The 17,993-nt window shown below is 36.4% G+C and overlaps 4 protein-coding genes across 6 annotated transcripts; 2 read left to right on the top strand and 2 right to left on the bottom strand.

Moving 5' to 3' along the window:
* Nucleotides 1-147: 147 nt before the first annotated feature.
* LOC9300951 (DNA topoisomerase 3-alpha) lies at nucleotides 148-7,020 on the bottom strand. Of its 2 annotated transcripts, XM_002864830.2 has the most exons (24): nucleotides 6,606-7,006; nucleotides 6,202-6,380; nucleotides 6,038-6,110; nucleotides 5,813-5,935; nucleotides 5,586-5,707; nucleotides 5,432-5,504; nucleotides 5,213-5,332; nucleotides 4,942-5,025; nucleotides 4,673-4,852; nucleotides 4,454-4,582; nucleotides 4,183-4,257; nucleotides 3,693-3,782; nucleotides 3,459-3,563; nucleotides 2,875-2,909; nucleotides 2,469-2,598; nucleotides 2,278-2,330; nucleotides 2,101-2,200; nucleotides 1,951-1,989; nucleotides 1,697-1,775; nucleotides 1,507-1,578; nucleotides 1,333-1,404; nucleotides 961-1,128; nucleotides 685-805; nucleotides 148-560 (listed from the first exon to the last, which is right to left on the bottom strand). In XM_002864830.2, the coding sequence occupies exons 1-24, from the start codon at nucleotides 6,900-6,902 to the stop codon at nucleotides 308-310; spliced, it is 2,772 nt and encodes a 923-aa protein (XP_002864876.1). In that variant the 5' UTR covers nucleotides 6,903-7,006; the 3' UTR covers nucleotides 148-307. The 2 variants fall into 2 exon arrangements, 1 of the variants encoding a protein (XP_002864876.1); XR_002330099.1 differs by lacking the exons at nucleotides 148-560; nucleotides 685-805 and having other exon boundaries at nucleotides 1,038-1,128; nucleotides 1,265-1,404; nucleotides 6,606-7,020.
* A 4,761-nt stretch (nucleotides 7,021-11,781) lies between these two features.
* On the top strand, nucleotides 11,782-13,990 carry LOC9302655 (farnesylcysteine lyase). Its single transcript, XM_002866537.2, has 5 exons — nucleotides 11,782-12,370; nucleotides 12,563-12,736; nucleotides 12,852-13,211; nucleotides 13,301-13,476; nucleotides 13,578-13,990. The coding sequence occupies exons 1-5, from the start codon at nucleotides 11,837-11,839 to the stop codon at nucleotides 13,834-13,836; spliced, it is 1,503 nt and encodes a 500-aa protein (XP_002866583.1). The 5' UTR covers nucleotides 11,782-11,836; the 3' UTR covers nucleotides 13,837-13,990.
* Nucleotides 13,991-14,231: 241 nt separating this feature from the next.
* LOC9300950 lies at nucleotides 14,232-15,017 on the top strand. Of its 2 annotated transcripts, XM_002866536.2 has the most exons (3): nucleotides 14,250-14,455; nucleotides 14,565-14,670; nucleotides 14,763-14,895. In XM_002866536.2, exons 1-3 carry the CDS (start codon nucleotides 14,346-14,348, stop codon nucleotides 14,775-14,777), a joined length of 231 nt encoding a protein of 76 aa, XP_002866582.1. In that variant the 5' UTR covers nucleotides 14,250-14,345; the 3' UTR covers nucleotides 14,778-14,895. The 2 variants fall into 2 exon arrangements, with proteins under 2 accessions (XP_020881787.1, XP_002866582.1); XM_021026128.1 differs by having other exon boundaries at nucleotides 14,232-14,455; nucleotides 14,565-15,017.
* Nucleotides 15,018-15,124: 107 nt separating this feature from the next.
* Nucleotides 15,125-17,178, bottom strand: LOC9302654 (increased DNA methylation 1). The gene is made up of 2 exons (XM_002864828.2): nucleotides 15,367-17,178; nucleotides 15,125-15,276 (listed from the first exon to the last, which is right to left on the bottom strand). Exon 1 carries the CDS (start codon nucleotides 17,127-17,129, stop codon nucleotides 15,462-15,464), a length of 1,668 nt encoding a protein of 555 aa, XP_002864874.1. The 5' UTR covers nucleotides 17,130-17,178; the 3' UTR covers nucleotides 15,125-15,276; nucleotides 15,367-15,461.
* Between the last annotated feature and the right edge of the window lie 815 nt (nucleotides 17,179-17,993).

Below are 17,993 nucleotides of genomic sequence, written 5' to 3'. Positions count from 1 at the left end.
CATACATATAGTGATGTATGAATTATGAAACAGAACAAAATGAAAAAATGATGAAAAATGGATCCACATTAGCTCACTAACAACATAACTACAAATTTTAAACGACTATTAGATATAAATTAGTGGGCACTATTCAGTGATTTAGAATAGCACGCGAAACATTATATTCCAAAAATCCAGCTAACAGTGATCTACGCAAATTATGATGAATTCCAGAGCAAAAGTGGTCATTAAATAAAATACACATTATAAACCCAAATCAAGTTATTAACACTAATTAATCAGGCTAAATACATAGTAAGTAGACTTAGTAATAGTTACCGTTAGAGTTATTACGATTAGGACAAACGTTAGCAAAATGTGAAGGATCACCACATGAGAAGCACCTTATACCACTCACTGGCTCTCCAGTTGCAGAGACAAAGCTTGTTCCAGAGTTGCGTCGTCCTCCACCGCTTTGGCCGCCTCTACCTCCACGGCCACGACCACGTCTACCGCTTCCGCCGCTATTAGACCCAGTTGTTGCATTCCCACTACTGTTGTTAATGCTATCTTCCCATCTGTTTACAAGCAGTGCAAACAAAAAGCTGATGTGTTGAGTTCGATGGAAGAGATTTTTTGAATGATGTGAAAGGGAAAAAAAAAGATTTCTGCTAAGAAATTGTGGTAAAACCCGACTCTTACGCAAAGAAACTGCAGCCTTGTGTTGGACATGAGAAGAATTGTCTTCCCCTGTTAGCTTCTGTGTTGGCTGTACGAAGAACACATTGTGTTCCACAAGTGTTACATGAAACTGTACTTTCATCTGCAATATCACCAACGATATTCGAATGTAATTACATGTCAATAAGGAAGACTTAATCTGGAAAATTTGCTTGAAATTTGACTAGTTTATAGTACATACTAGCAAAAGCTAATTGATGATCTTTGTTTGCTAAAATATTATACAAGGATCAGTACCGTTTCTCGGATTTGTTGCAGTAAGACGAGAATTTCGAAATGCTGTAGCCCGTGAGGGACAATTAGCAGACGCATGTCCTCGTTGCTGGCAATGTATGCAGAAATTACCCTGTCGTGTGTTGCTTCCTTGGATATTGTTTGACGGTACAGTACCTGGAGCTCTCCTTGCTGCAAGAACAAATCATTGATATTTTTTAGCGTAAATGTTCTCTATTGGCAAGACACTTTACTAAAGTTCTTGCGTTCTCACTTAGGACAGAAGATGATGAAAGAAAGTTTGTATGATGTCTTGATACAAAATTACCATAGACAAATGTTTGTGTGATGTCTTGATATGTCTTGATATGTATTGTGGAACTACAAAGCACTAACCTTGAGAACGGGATCCAGTTCCACATATGTCTATCAACTGTTTAAGAATGTCATCACAGCCACCGATGCAACCTGATCACAAAATTACCATAGGACATATTAGAAGAAGTCACGATGAAATTGTTACAGTGAGCCATTAAAAACAAGACAACAAAATGGCTGCAAATATTTTACCTAAGTGATTAACATCAAAGCCTGGTGGAATTCCAATTTGACGGAACTTGAAAAGTATCTTGTAGACTGGGCCTACAGGAAAAAATTGCACCATTAGACAAATGTTTCACATGTAAATGCTGTGTCATCCAAGTGTAATATAGTTTTTGGATTTCAGTTCACTGTTATACTGGAGAATCTGTGGCCATACCTGGACCACAGGTTTGACAAACATCAGTAGTGACAGATGCTTCCAATGTTGGTCCAGGAAGCCAGACCGCATTTCGACACTGAAGAAAGGCAAATGTGTTAACTTTAATAGGTGCAAGGAAGGATAGCATAAACGAAGAAATACTGAAATGTCAAATTATTCGATCCTATTTCTCAGAAATAAGGTTATACAGAGAGCAAAAACTATAAATTTGCAACAATTTATACGGTATGTAAAGAGCGGTAAATTCTGACCTGAGGATAATTCATGCACCCAACCATGAAATTGCCATCCTGCAAAGACAGGGCATAGACCGTTAAACCTTTGGTTCCCATTATCAATAGGGAGAAGAGCAATTCATATACCACATAGAAAATATTGTTCAGACAGAATATCTATATTACCCTGTTCTTCCTGAGTGCCATATCTGATTCATTGCAGAGGTTGCATCGTCGGATAACTTCACCAGCTGTCTGACTTTCACTTTCATCAGTGTTATTAGATCTGCACATGCAGTATCATATTATATTACAAAAAAATAGACTTCAGCTACACAGTACTGAACAAAGTAACGAGACTACCTTTCAAAGAAAATTGTCATTGCTTCTAGGAGCTTTGATTTTTTTACTCTTGCCTGCGAGAATTAATTTTGTGAATAACAAATAGAAAAACACGGCATTCAGTTGCAGCCTACTGTGCTGTCAACAGCTTCAGCAATAACAGATTTGGCCACAGAGTGAAGGCAAAAATCTATAAAAAACACCTGACTCACATCTAAGAAACAAGCTTTCATTTGCTGCAAACATGTTTCAAGAACCTCAGCTTTGGTCTTCCTGCCAACACTAACTTCATTCATATCACGTTCCATAAGGGCTCTGAGATTTGGTTTCCAAAGTTCATACCTGAGAGAAAAACGTCAAAAGATTGGCAACAAGAAGACTGACACACATCAAAGTCTTAGGGGGCTCTTCAAAAGGGGCTTGATACAAATGAGATCTCTCCAAATAGATAGGCTCTTAACATAAAGAATATAAATTCTTTAATCAGTTTCCTCTTATTAGAAGGGAAATATGATTGAAAGCCACAAATATATAATGATATATGAAGGAGCCTCCAAATTGTTTGGAACGTAAGGAAAATTTGTATTACATCACATGCAGTCTTATTCTTATACATACCCCATGTCATCATATCCCATCACAAGCGCCTCACCCTGAAATGAAATCAGTACAGTAAGCTAACTTCAGAAACGCTGAACAGACATATAAAGGGCTAAGAACATATAAATCAAATTATCCCAGCTAGAGTAGTCTTGCTATAACTCCAGTAAATAAAGTTAATTCAGATGTTTTATAAAATACGTTATATAGATACACAGTTTTGCTATAAACAAATAAAGTTCATAAAGATGTTTTTATAGTTTAGAGACGAGAAAACAGTAACCAATATATGTCTAGGCTGAAGTTTGACATTAAAGTATATTTTTCAAGATAATCATTATGTTTTGCAATGCAAACTTAAAGCCTATGAAATATCCTAGGAACCTACAGGTATGATGTTGGTCTAGTAAACAAACTTATATATGGTCACCAGCAGTTCCTGATTCTAAAGTGTAGGCGTTATTAACACCCAAAAGCAGTTGTAACCCTAATCTTCATGCTGCCATAATTCTCACTCTAAAGGGTTGAAATATATATACAGTATAGAAATAAAGAAGACAAAAGGGGAAAATTCATTAAGTTTTTAGTATCATATTAGCTACCAGGTTGGTTGGAGAAAACCGCGTATTAGCATCCTTTGTTGCATAACCCCGATCAAGGAGTTTCTTTATGTGGTCGTGCATTGTAGCATCGGTGCCAATGCCTGCCTAACATTCACAAAAGGTAGGATAATAAAGAGTTACAAACATAATCGGATGAGAATTTTGGGGATAGGTGAACAAGAGTATGCAAATACCACCACGAAAGGAAGGGGAAACAAGAAAATTTTACATCACCTTGTCCATACAACTCAGTAAGTCAGCTTCACACAATAGCGGTGGTGGCCTCGTTACAGCTGAATCAAGAGTCAAAGTTGTTGGGATAAACTGCACATTACCAAGAAATTCAGAAATGTCATCGATTGTCCAGGCTGTAAGAACTAAGCAGTAGGGTAAAACAAAACAAATCCAAGAAGCGAATGGTAATCAGAAATTTCAGTAGTTAGACGGCCTCCTGTTTTGGGAAAAAAATGTAAGCCACTTAAATAAGCCTCATTTTGTCTCAGGGAGAGTCCAGTAGATTTAAATATAGAAGACTGTCAGAATTTGGCTAGAAAACCAGCTCCCTGGGCACAGTTTTATGCCAATAAACAATCAGTCTCGTCCATATAGATAAAGAAAACTGTGTTTGGTTCTCCACATTTGTATCAATTACTATTTGTTTGGGCCATTTTTTTTTTTTGTCAAAGTTCAAAAGAGACGTAGCTGAGATATAGAAATAAACAACCTGCTGCCCTTTTTCATACACGGGAATCACTGAACCCCCCCATGATTCAAAGCGGTACACCTCAAGGTAATTTTTCTAGTCACACAAAGAAAATTAAGGTCAGTATCAAATTAATTAGTGAAGGGAAAAGTAGGGAATAAATATGCTTGCAACAAATAGCAGCTTTACATTTTATTTTACTACCAAAACAAGAAACATCTAACAAGCAAAGTAGCTTCATATTTTATTCCACAGATTTTACGACTAAAAAGAAGTGAGTGAAGAGTCTTACAGCTAATATTGCTCTCCCAGATGCAGAAAAGCGTTCACCAGCAATATCAATTTCGACTGTAGTTTCAGCAGCTTTTGCTGGCTGGGAAACACATGCTAGGTAATGGCGGACAACTAGCTCATATACATTCTGAAATAGTGAAAAAAAACGTTAGCTCCAATGGAGAAAAAGATCATACCTATGCTTGGGTATGTTAACCAAACTGACAGCCATACTTACAAGGTGATCTCTACTCCAGTTAGACTCTCCGCTAGAAAACTTTGTCGGGTGAATGGGTGGGTGAGCCTTGTCATCATGACCACCATTACCAGGGTTTCTCCAGAGGCCGCCCTCAGGCTCTAATAGTCTTTGTGCATATGAACCCCAGGCAGGATGTCTTCTTTGTTCCTCCACCATAGCCTAGACAAAACTAGAGATCCTAAGCGACTATCAAAGGAAATCATAAACTCCAAATTAACCATACTAGCTCATAAGGAAAAGTTACTCACACATAAATCTGTCCTGCTAGAAAAAGAATCAGTCTCTGTACGAGGATAGCTGATGAAACCAGCCTGGTATAATTCTTCTGCCACCTATCCAGACATGTTTTTATGTTATTAAACAGAGAGCTGTAATTGTGATTCAAAGACATATCAGCATATACGACAGCAGAAAACTCTACCAAGATATAATATAATTTAGATTATGTTGAAACATGCACTCCAAATAGTCCAAAGAATCATAGGACCGTATCTGAACCAATCTAATACTCATTCAGACCTTCATGGTGTGCTCTGAACTCAGGCGGAAGTATCTTGAAGCACGTTTTTCAAGTTCAATGGTGTTCAAAGGATAAGGAGGATATTTGAATCGTTCCCTTGGATGTGGGACATTCATTACCTGGATGTAGATGATAAGGTAAATACATAATATCGACTAGAAAGACGTAGTGTCAGATAATAAAATTCCATCTGATAAGATGTATCCTTTTTTACTCACAGTGGCAGTAGGTTCCTCAACGCACATCTCATATAATATGACAGCTGAAGCGTAATCGAAGAGATGACCACGCCTGCAATAGAAATTATCTCAATGTAACTTTCAAGAAGAATAGATTTGCGAAAGCAATAAGCAAGGCAGTTGAAAATAGTACATCCAATTAAAGGTGGCAAGGCCTTCTTCTGATTGGTGAGAACAGTTGATTGTCCAAAACTCTTCTGGTTCATGTGCCTGGATCTCCCAGTATCGCTCTACAATAAAGCCAAGAGTAGGAAACTGCAGTTGAAGCAGAGAAATATCAAACCTAGCTGCATAAACTGGATCTGATACTTATAATGGGACAGATAGTTCAGAAACTTATCGATACTGGTTTCACATTACCTGACAAGGACCATAACTTATAACACGACTCCTCTCCTCACCCGTGGAGTCAATAGCAAACCTATCTCTCAGCAGCATAGTCTGAAATCTAGTGAAAGAAGCACCAATGCGTAGGTCTATTTCCTAAAGTATTAAAAAAAAAAAAAAAAAGAGCATTAGCTAATACAAATCTGTAGAAAATACTGCTAACACATAAACAGAACAGGGATTTCAGGAGAAACTCACTTGTCTAGCATCTACAGCCTCAGCAAACAATTGATTAGGATCTCTAAGATTCTGAACTGCTTCATGAATATCTCTAGCAATTCCAATGCCAACGAATCATTAAACTTGGTTCAATCGTTTGAAATAGAGTGATCAGTTAAAATAGTGTGTTAAGCAATCTCTACCTGTCAATTAACGCAGAGAAATGAGCCCTGCGTATAAAAAGATTATGTTTGACAGCTCTGCAAACATCTACAACTTCAAATGCAATGTTTTCACCTTCCCTATCACAATCAAGCCACAGCACAAGCCAGTCGCTTTTCCTTGCTTCCTCCTCCAATGTCTTCTTAATATCCTTTTTGTCCTAACTCGCTCAAAACCAGAATTAAACAAAACTTGGAAATCAGAAAAACCCAACTTCATTATAAAGGCTAATCAAAGATCCTAGTCCCATTTTCAGCAGTTGCAATTACCAAAACAAATCAGACCCAATCAAAAATTCCGAGTTAGAGAATCAAATACCCAAAATTACACAGAATCATACAGTTAGGCGTGCACACACATACAAGTACAATGGGACATCAAATACCTCGGGAACGTGTTTCATGACCGGAGCTTGGTACAGATCTGCCGGGTCACAGGAGTGCCATTTGCGGTAACGATTGGCGAATTCAAGCTCCATCAGGTGGCCAATGACGGAGGTCATTAGCATACGACATGGCTGGCCATTGATGGCGTAATCGAACTCGAAAATTTTGTTGTACCGAGACCTACCCTCCCGAGTCCGGAAAGTTCCACGGGATAGAATCCCCGCCACTGACTTCGCCACGGACGGCTTCTCCGCCACGTTCAGCACCGTCACGGGGCCACCCCCTCGTCGCGACATCGCCGGTAAAAAAACCCTAACGGTTAGTAATTTCGATTTTTTTTTCCAGCAGGCGAATTTTCCCGCTCTTGCGAGGCTTCTTTCTACTGGAGTCTCTTCGACCGAAAAGTAAAGGGTCTATCTAATTCTTCTTTATTTTAATGTGGGCCGGCCCAACGTCTTTTCTTAAAAACTGAGGACAAAATTACCCACACTTTTTCATATACTACTACAGTACATAAATCATTACTAGATTTAGGCCTGCGCGTTCGGATATTCGGATCGGGTTCGGATCGGGTTCGGGTCGGATTTTTCGGGTTCGGATTTTTTGGATTTAGAAAACTAAAACCCGTTCGAGTATTTTAAAACTTCGGGTTCGGGTCGGGTTCGGGTCGGGTTCGGATCGGATATTTCGGGTTCGGATTCGGGTTTACCCGAAGTATCCAAATATTAAAAATTTTGTATCCGATTCTTTGCAAAGTATTGAAAAATACTCAAAAATCTATAAAATCCCAGTATTTTTACCCGAATCTAGCCAAAAGTAGCTAAAACACCCGGAAATATCTTAACATCCTAATAATTTAGGCACTTAAGTTATTACAAGTATAAATATTACTAATATATTATAACTATGTACTTATATTTCGGGTATGTTCGGGTACTTGTTCGGGTTAGGGTTCGGGTCGGGTTCGGGTTCGGGTTTTCGGGTTGTGAAGTTTAGAACCCGTTCGGGTATTTTAAAACTTCGGGTTCGGGTTCGGATCGGGTTCGGTTCGGTTCTTCGGGTTTGGGTAATATGCCCAGGCCTAACTAGATTCACAAAAAGCTATATTAACATTTAGGGGCATCATTATCGGAAAAGTTGATGTAGTAAACTGGTTAAGTGTTTGTATATCTCTTCCATGTAGCAAGTTTGAGCTTCAGACTATGCAAATTTTTTTTCAAAAATTTATGATAGGGTTTATAATGGGCCAAAATTTTGTTGCTTTAAGCATCACATTCTGTCGGGCCGGCTCTAGTTGTGTCATATGTATCTATGGTGCTTGCATATATATTTTTCAAATACTAGGCGAGTTAGTATAGTATACCAAGGAAACACACTACAACTCCTATGCATTTGTGATAAAGACCCGTTGACCAAGAGAGTTAGAGTTAGTAAGAAAATAAAAATTGATATATTCAAAATAAATTTAAGAAAAAAGCCCTTAAAATTTTAGAATCTAACTTCTTCTATCTCATTTTTTTGCCAAAACATTTCAAAAAACTTGCATATCTTACATAAGCGTTGTATAATAAACAACCAATCACAACAAAATCCACAATAATAGTCATGCTGAGAGCACATGAGTAACATGTAAACGACCTTTTGATTGACCATATTTTAATCCTTGCCTTTCCAAGCCTTCAAAGTTAGGCATGTCAATCGGGCTAGCCCGGCCCGGCCCGGCCCGAAGCCCGCAAAACCCGTACATATTTGAGCCCGGCCCGGTCCGGCCCGTAAAAATTCCGAGCCTATATTTTAAAGCCCGGCCCGGCCCTAACAGGGCTACAGGGCTTTTCCGGGTTTTTTTGGGCTTTTCTTCCGACAACAAAAAACAAATTTATAATTTATAATATCTCTTAAAAAAAAATCTATATATGAAACGAGTCAACCAAAATTTAAATAACCACTAACGCTAATTTAGTTTTTTAAAAAGAGAGTTGAAATCAAATAAATAACCCAAATAAATTGTTTAAACTTATACTAGATAAAATATAAAATCAAAATAATTCAAATTAGGTTGTAGAGCTAATATTTGCTTTTTCGATTTATAGTAATACATAACGAAAAAACTATGTTTAGGGTTTTCAACTCTATCAAAATTTTTTTTTACAACAAATCTTACAATTAAACGAAAATTTTAGCAAAAAAAAAAGATCAAAATATTTTTTAAAGGGCTTTTCGGGCTAGCCCGAGCCCGGCCGGGCTAAGCCCAAAGAACCCTTTAGCCCGAACGGGCTTAGCCCGAAAGGCCCGATTTTTTCTGGACATATATTTTGAAGCCCGAGCCCGATGTTTTTCAGGGCTGGGCCGGGCTAGCCCGCGGGCTTTGGCCCTAATTGACATGTCTATTCAAAGTGCTATCGAGCAGAGAATTTCTGAAATAGAACGAAATTTGCCACGATGCTTTGATACTCTGTATAGCAGTTAAGATAGAAAGGGTTTCCTACCGACTCTTGCCGCTAGATAGAAACACCGCATAGACTTCTTTCGGGACATATGACTTAAGTGCACTAGAGATGCACTAAAGGTGACTAGGTTAATGATGAGGAGAGTCCCGCTGAGAAACACTTTATGGTCCTTGAGAGTTTCATAGCAGAGTTGAAGAATCTGAATAGTCACTTCATAACACCTTGTAGCGCTATGATATTCGTCGACAAGAACGTCGAGGTGAAGGATGAGAGCAAGTCTATTCATTTGGACTGTGAGAGCATAGCCCGCCAATCGAGTAGCCTTCTTCAAGATTGAGTCATGGCTAGGATCATTTTCCAATGTTGTTCCCATTTCAAAGACATCACGACAGAGTTACAATAAAAAGACGCAATCGTATAATACATTTATTCGGTTTGCAACTTCTGAAAAACACAATCATCATCCTATACTATTATTTGGGAAGTACATTTTGGAACTAATTTTACTTTTTGTAAGTTATTACATTGGAATGTCATTTGAGATAAAATTTTAAAGAGTAAATTAATTAAGTTCATTAAGGATAAACACATCAAATACTAATTTATGCAATTTAATTAATTTGATTTAATTATAGAAACGAAAATATATTATTAATTTTTTTTTAAGAAAGAATGACCAATCAAAATGAACATATAAGATTTGATATCTAACTTACCATATTAATCTGTTATTAATCATTATACTTCACCTCTCATCTTTATATACTTCTATTTTTATGAACCAAATAAATCACCATATCATCCATATATTACAAAAAAGTAAAAAAATTTTTGCATATGCCAATATTTAAATTTTTAAAAACGAATATAAACTGTTCAATTTCAATCTATGAAGGATCCAATTAAACTGGTCAAAAATTCAGACTTGAGTAATATATTTATTTAAAACAAAAATTCTGACGGAGTTACTGGTCAGAATTTGAATATTTATATTCAATTTCATATATTTATATTTTGAAATGTATAATTTTATATACCATAATAATTTTTTTAAATATTTTAATTTGCAACATTTAAAATGATGTTTACTTGATATTTTTAAGAGAAATTGTTAAAAATACCCCTTTTGGTGTGCCCCTTTTCAAAAATGCCCCTTTTAGATGTCCATTTTCAAAAATACCCCTTTTTAAATCTGAAATTTTTATAAAGTTTTATTAGGTTTATAAGGTACTTATGGATTGTAACTACTACTTGAAGACTCCATCCAAGTATTTATAAGGTTTTATAAGGTGTTTTTAAAGCTTTTACAAGTTATTTTAAAGGATTTTTAAGGTTTTTCAAAGGTTTTACAAGATATTTTAAAGGTTTTTAAAGGTATTTAAAATGCATTTATAAGGTATTTATAAAGTATTTATAAGATTTTAGATACATAGAAATGTAGTTTGTGTATGTTTTAATAATATTACATACATATTTGGGTAAATCTTATATTTTTAAGAGCATTTTTTATAAAGTTTTAAAAAATAGGTATTTTTGAAAAGTGGCATTGAAAAAGTGGCATTTTTGCAAAAGCCCCTATTTTTAAAGAATATCATCCATACTTAATAGATCAAAAACTTAAATAATTATAAATACTCTAGTTTGATTTTTTTAAAACAAATCATTTTAAAATATATATACAGTAATAGGCGACGGGTTAAATATAATGTATTATATGATGAAATGAGTTATGATCCATATATTTGAATATTTATATTTAATTCCATATAGTTCTTCTTTTGAAATTCATAATTTTATATCCTATAAAAAAAATTTAAAGATTTTAATTTGGAATATTTAAAAATAGTTTAATCTAATATTTTAAAGAATATCATAAATTAAGAAATATATAATTACATTTAAGAAATATATAATTATATGCAATCTCATTTTATGGTTGTTAACATAAAGTAACTCATTATTCAAACAATATTAATTTTTAAAAATAATATTATTTACCATTTTCATATCTTAAAATAATATCCATAATTGAGTTTTGTTGAAAAAGTAATATATTTTCATTCTAATATTATATATACAGACGGACAAAAAATTAATATTATTCACTTAGTATTATATTTATATATATCAAAACTTTATTCTAAAATATATAAAATATAAATTTTGTAATAAATAAAATTCTATCCGTACTACATCTAGTAAAATATATTTTGGTAGTTAAAAGCAGATTAAATGTCAATGATTTATAAAAGAAACTAAAAATGTAATTATTTGTGAAATAAACTAAATATTACAATGGTTCAACTAAATAGTTACTTACAAAAAAAAAAAAAAACTAAATAGTTGTAACCATTTACGAAGAGTTACAATATAGATAGAGAACGAGTCCTGATCATGTGGTTAATGAGATACTGAGATAATTTCAATTTCAAAGTACACTTGCAAAATATACGTGTGTATGTTTATATACGTGTTATCGTATTATTTATCGTGTTATTTATATACATTAGACCATGATTAATGACAGGTTCTTAAGAAAATCTTAAGCTGGATCTTAGCAATAAATGATTAAAATTAAATCTCAATTAAGCCATTATTGCTAAGAGAGTTTCTTAGCTAAGCAACAAAAACATAGTTAAAGATCTATATTTTACAAATATATTACTTAAATATTCTTAAGATTTATTTCTAAGACACTATAGATAATCATGCTCTAGGCCGCGCTCTAGCCATAATTTACAATCAATCGGTAAGAAAGAGATAAAGTCAACGAGTTGACTAAAATGAAAAATTCTCCGATAGCAATCTCCCTTCTCTTCGCTCTCCTATCGCCGGTTCTTCTACCTTGCTCCGGCGATTTCACCGGTGGCGTCGAGGATGAATCTCCTCCGACCGTATGTATCGTCGGGAGTGGAATCGGAGGCTCATCCGTAGCTCACTTCCTCCGTAACTACTCTGTTTCCACCGGCTTAAATCGAGCCAAGATTTTGATGTTTGAGCGTCACGAGATAGTCGGTGGGCGCATGAGGACAGTTACTGTCGCCGGTGATACCTTCGAGGCCGGTGGTTCGATTCTGCACCCGAAGAACTATCACGTTAAGGATTTCGTCGAGAGGTTCAATTTGACGGTTCGATTGCCGACGCCGATTGAAGAATCTTCAGCGATTGGAATCTGGGACGGGAAGAAATTTGTCGTCAAGACATTCGGTTCCGGTACCAAGTTTCCGTTTTTGGATACGATCGTCTCTTGGGTGAATGATCTCTACTTGTTCTTGCGTTACGGGTTCTCACTGTTGAGAATGAGCAGCTTCATTGAGGTACTTTTGATTTCAGAATTGGCTATCAATTGTTGAATCTGTAGCAAGGAGGTATTAGTTGTTGTAAAGTGATTTTACTTGGGAATGATTTGTTACTTCTACATGTGTTTTTGAGGATGTTTTCGTAACAGTGACTTTATTTTGCATCTAGGTGTGTGTGTTGTTGACTGATGTAGATTTTTGTGTATGTAGAATACAGTTGATAATTTCTTGAAGTACTATGAAAGCCTAGAATCAAGACCTATCTTCGACAATGTTGAAGGGATGCTTAAATGGTCAGGCTTGTACAATCTCACAAAGCTCACTCTACAGGAGAAATTATCTGAAGCTCAGCTTTCTCCTTTATTAGTCAACGAGCTGGTTACTGTAAGCTTTCTCACAATTGCAGCTAAATCTGTCCTTTTAAAGCCATTTTAATCTCTTCTCTTCTCTTTTAACAACTTTTGCCAATTATCCTCCTATTACAATTTTGTGTCTCCAGGTCATTACAAGGATAAACTATGGACAGAGTGTACTCATCAGTGGACTAGCAGGTGCTGTCTCTTTGGCGGGTTCAGGAGGAGGATTATGGTCCGTTGAAGGTGGAAACTGGCAGATGGCTGCAAAGCTGATTAATCATTCAGATATTACGTTACACCTGAACGAGAAAATTGAATCCATTTCACATCTCGGGAACCATTACGAGCTTAACTCCACAAAAGGAAACAGTTACAAGTGTGATGTCACAGTAGTTGCCACACCATTAGATGAGGTGGATATTCAGTTCTCACCCGCGATCTCAATTCCCAAGAGGGAACTACAACACACGCACGCAACATTCGTGAGGGGGCTTTTAAACCCAGTAAGTATCAGTCACTGTCTGGAGTTTTAACTTTATCCTGATCATGATTCTGACTCCCAACTAATTTGTGTTGTTTTCTCCATGAAAAGGGATACTTTGGGATGAAATCGCTTTCGGATGTTCCAGCTTTGTTGGGAACCCTTGAAGATCCTCTAATTCCATTCTCATGCATCTCCATTCTAAGGAAATATAGTAAAACAGATATGACATACAAGATTTTTACGAGACAACCTGCATCAGATTCGTTGCTTGATGAGCTCTTCAGGTAGTTACAACTTACAACACAACCTCTGTCAGATTTCATTATTGAAGGACATCTGTTCAGTTTCATTAAAACTGGTTTAATTTCTCTTCTTTCTTAAACAGTAGGAGAACCGAAACCGTTCGAATAGACTGGGGTGCATATCCCAAGTACCATGCGCCTGAAGTTTTCGCACCTTTCATATTGGATGACCATCATTTGTACTATGTGAATGCTTTTGAAAACGCGGCGAGCACAATGGAGACAAGTGCAGTGGCTGGTGAGAACATTGCGAGACTCATAATTTCCCGATTTATGACAAAGGAATCATCATCTTCCTCGGAGAAAAGAAGCTGTAGTTCTGGTCTGCACTCAGACTTATAAGCAACTTTGGTCCCCACATGAACAAGGACTTTTGACTGTGTTTTGAAGAAGAATATTATGTTAATGTATATAGACAACAAAAACTGTAATTGTTTGAGTTACTTTGATTGTGTTTGTTCCTCGTAAGCTAATTGGAGGCTTCTCTTTTTTTTTTTTCTTTTTTTTTTTCAGTTCTTGAATCAGACTAGATCACCTAATTGGAAGACCACGCATACTAAAACAGAGAAAGTTGAGAATCTTTTAGTACCACGACAGAACCATAAACAGCTACAAAGTTGATTCAATAAAATTTTTATAAAAATATTTTTATTTAGTATGCATAAATGATAAATCAAATGTTGTAATTAGCTTTTGTTGATAAATCGGGTTAATAAATATTTTAATAAGATTAAAATAAGAAGAGTCTCCCCCTAAAAGAGCTAAATTATTATTCTGCAGAAGACGCGTCTTCTTCTTCTTCTTTGGTAGAAATCAGAAGCGAAGAAGAGATCAAATCAATCCGATCGGAGATGGGTTGTTTCAGTTGCTTCGACGGAACCCAAAAGGAACAGCGTAAGGAAGAAGAGAGACAAGCCTCCGCCGAAGCTCGCGCCAGAGCCGCCGAAGCTGCCCAGCGACGGTTTTTATCTCTTTTGTCTTCGCCTCTATTGAAAAATTGATCCTTTAGGAATCTTAAATTCCTCGAAAATCTTAAAATTTGGATTTTGATTTTGGTATTGGTAACGCAGGAAAGAGCAGTTTGATAAGTCTGCAGCTGGAAGAGCTGCACAAGCTCAATTACAACAAATGGATAAACAATCTGCAAATATTAACAAAGGAGAGCCTGTTCTTAAGGTTTCTTTTACTACTTTCCTCTGCTTTATTATTATGTATCATCATCGAGTTAAAGTTTTCTTATTTAACTTTATCTTTGCTATGACTTGCAGTGGCAAATGACGTAGTGATGAGACTGGGATTTGAAGGAATCGAATTGTGAGATTGGTTCATTGTAAATTGTGTGCTTTCTCAATGTTTGCAAGACCTTTAAATAAGAATGGAATGCTTATTTCTTCTTATTCATCTGATTATCATTTTACTTTGCAAAACAAAAACAAAAACAGGGTACAATGTCTGTTTTATTGTGAGCTCTGGACTAACTGTTCACTGTATGTCTGTATCCAATAAAGAGTTGTTTAGAGCAATGTTAGAATCTCAAGTCAAATGAGCTGATAGCTTTAGTTTCTGCGGCATGAGCCTAAGATTCATTTATGCATGTGTGATTTATGGCAATGTTTTTTTAGTTCAATGATGGATCTTTTTGCTATTGGGGACATGTTTCTGCGTCTGACACAGATAGAAAGGAAATTGGTACCTCAGATTGAGTAGAGTTTCAGCACCATCCAGACGAATACTCTTTCTAGTGCATTCTCTTGGTTTCTCTAAAGATTTTCATATACAATCCTTCAAAAAAAAACAGAATCCAATTATTTGATTTGATAGACTCACATTTAATTAAAGTACGACTAACACATTTTAAAGACAAAGATGTACCAAGTTATGTATGGACATCACGAGTTGTTACTACACATTTTCTCCCCAATATGTAAGATCAATCTATATTACATGAGAAAAAACCAGGAGACTTGTTATTCTGTGAGGCTTGACTCTTCTGCAGAATCATTTTCTGCTCTTTCCTTCACAAGAAACTTATGGCACATGACGGTACCTACAAAATCAAGCATTCCATGTTTCACAAGCTCCAGCCGCTCGGAACTTTCCATTACCGAGAACCCAAACCGCTGTGTCCAAGTGCTCACAACCTCTTTTGCAGCCGGTAAGACCAGTCTACAAACTCCCATCTGAGACATTTGCTTCTCCAACTCATCCACCAACACTCTGCACATCCCACTTCTCCTGTAGTTAGACAATGTCGCCACCAAAGGGATCTCGACTACATCTTTGTCAACTCTCACTGCAGCCACCGTAATAGGCTCCTTCTTTCTCTCGATCAAGACTGTGTAAAATCCGCGGCCCACTCCAGTTCTGTCTTTCCTGAATATCAGTTCCTCAACAAGGTCTCTCCCAGAGAAAACATCTTTGGTAGGCTCAAACCCTTGGTGAAGTATCTCAACAGCAGATTCTAGCTTGGAGATTTGTTCATCATCATAGTGTTCACCTTCGTTCGGAGCTCTCATCAACGTCCAGACCAAATCACCGTTGTTGCCTACTGCAATCTTACATCCTATGAGATTCTCAAGGGCGGAAGAGACTCTATTGCATTGACTACTACAGAACCAGCCTCTACAGGAAACGATACCAGGCTCTTCTTTCAAACACTTGAGATGGAATCTTCTTTGGCACTGCTCACATGCCATCAACTTGCTGTTTACGGGTGATTCCATTGATCCACATATATCACAGCAGCAACAAGGACAGAACCAGAGATCTTCCTCGGGAAGACTCGACAAACCGAGGCAAGTATGGTGAAAAGCTGAAGGACAACCATCACATAGAAGCAAATCTCCACCCCAGTGACAAACACAGCACACATCACAGTTCATGTCCGGACTAGAATCTTTTCTACAGAATCTTAGAGACTCTTTTTCATGCTTGTTCATCTGCTGCTTCTTTTCCATCACTTGTAAGACCTTCTTCAGCGATTTCTCTATTCTTGGCCTCCTTATCTCTTCACCCGCCGTCTTCCTTCTCTTCTTTTGTTGCTCATGTATTACATCAACGTTGAGAATGATTTTGATCTTCTCTTGGTCCCCATTAAACGCAGCCGTATCACAATCCTCCACTCTATTCAATAGCTTCTCATGTTGTTGTTTCAATACATCAAAATTTGGAACGATTTTGATAAAATCAGAGGCATGACTCTCTTTTTCCGGAGCTGTGCTATTGATATCCAAATCCTCAACCCTACTCCTTTTCTTACTCTTCTTCTGTTTTTGATTCGATCCAACAAAACTAGATTCCGAGGACAGATTTCTTGGAGAGCAAGACAAGTCATATTTAGGAACAATTTGTTGTTGTTGTTGAGAGTCTTGGTCGACACAACTCATACAAGCCTTAGCTAAAGAGTAAAACCACCTTCCCTTGGGAGACTTATAACGCAGCTCTCGCTTGTTCCCTTTGTTAAAGTAAGAGATTACCCAACCAAGAGCCGAGAGATGTCTCCTCACCTTGATCGCCAAATCCGATCGTCGTTTTCCTTTCTCGATCATCTTTCCATTCTTTACCGTCGAAATCCACTGTTCGATGGCTCCTGGACTTAGCTCCGCTTCCATCTGAACAATATTACACGACTCCATTCTTCAAGCCAGGAAACACGACTTTCGCTAATCGACTAGGGTTAGCTTATATAAGGTTCGAGAAAAATAAGGAAATTTTTCTTAAAGCAAATCTTATAGAATTTTTATCAATTTAAAAAAGGAAAATTAGAAATAAAGGAGCTCTAAAAAAAATTGTACCTAGAGTGAATTTAATTATTCAAGTCTTGTAAAACAACTTTAATCCATATCCAAATTTTGATTCATATGCGGAGATGCATAACTATTCTTTACATGATCATTTTGGGTAAAACATTCATACTTGTTAAACGTAATCATATTTTTGGGATGGATACGGATCCGGATAGTGTATCTAGGATCCGGTCTACATAGATGAAAATTCATGTATTACGGAATTTCAATATATATAATTTTCTAATAATATTTCTTAGTAAAAGTTGGTAGGCTCTTTATCCAAAAAATGGTAGTCAATTTCGATTTTATTTAGAGTAAAAAAGTATACATTACTTAATGTAGAAAACGTAATAAAATTACAGTGGACGTTTGATTTTCCTCTAAGATCGTTGTAGCCATTTGTCATTGGTAATGGTTGTGTTATTGTTTTTTTAACAGATTCAAATTGATTAACTTAAGAGAGGTGACAATGAACTGAAACTATGAGGGAGTCAAAGCGATTCGCTACACCAATGTCTCGTCACTGCTATGGAATATGTGGCGTCATTTATTATTATTGGATATGCAAGCCCAAAAAATCAAAATAGATGGAATTGTAGTTTGTGCATTAAGACGTAAGTTATTTATTTTAGAGAGATGGAAGAATGCTGACATGGCATGATTTTAGAAAGGTTTTGTAATGCTGATGTGGATGGCTTGATTTTAGAAAGG

Source organism: Arabidopsis lyrata, assembly GCF_000004255.2.
Source record: "Arabidopsis lyrata subsp. lyrata unplaced genomic scaffold ARALYscaffold_8, whole genome shotgun sequence".
In the NCBI taxonomy this organism is placed as follows: Eukaryota; Viridiplantae; Streptophyta; class Magnoliopsida; order Brassicales; family Brassicaceae; genus Arabidopsis; species Arabidopsis lyrata.
The sequence above is the reverse complement of the archived record's forward strand: the minus strand, read 5'-3'. Positions and strand labels throughout refer to the sequence as shown.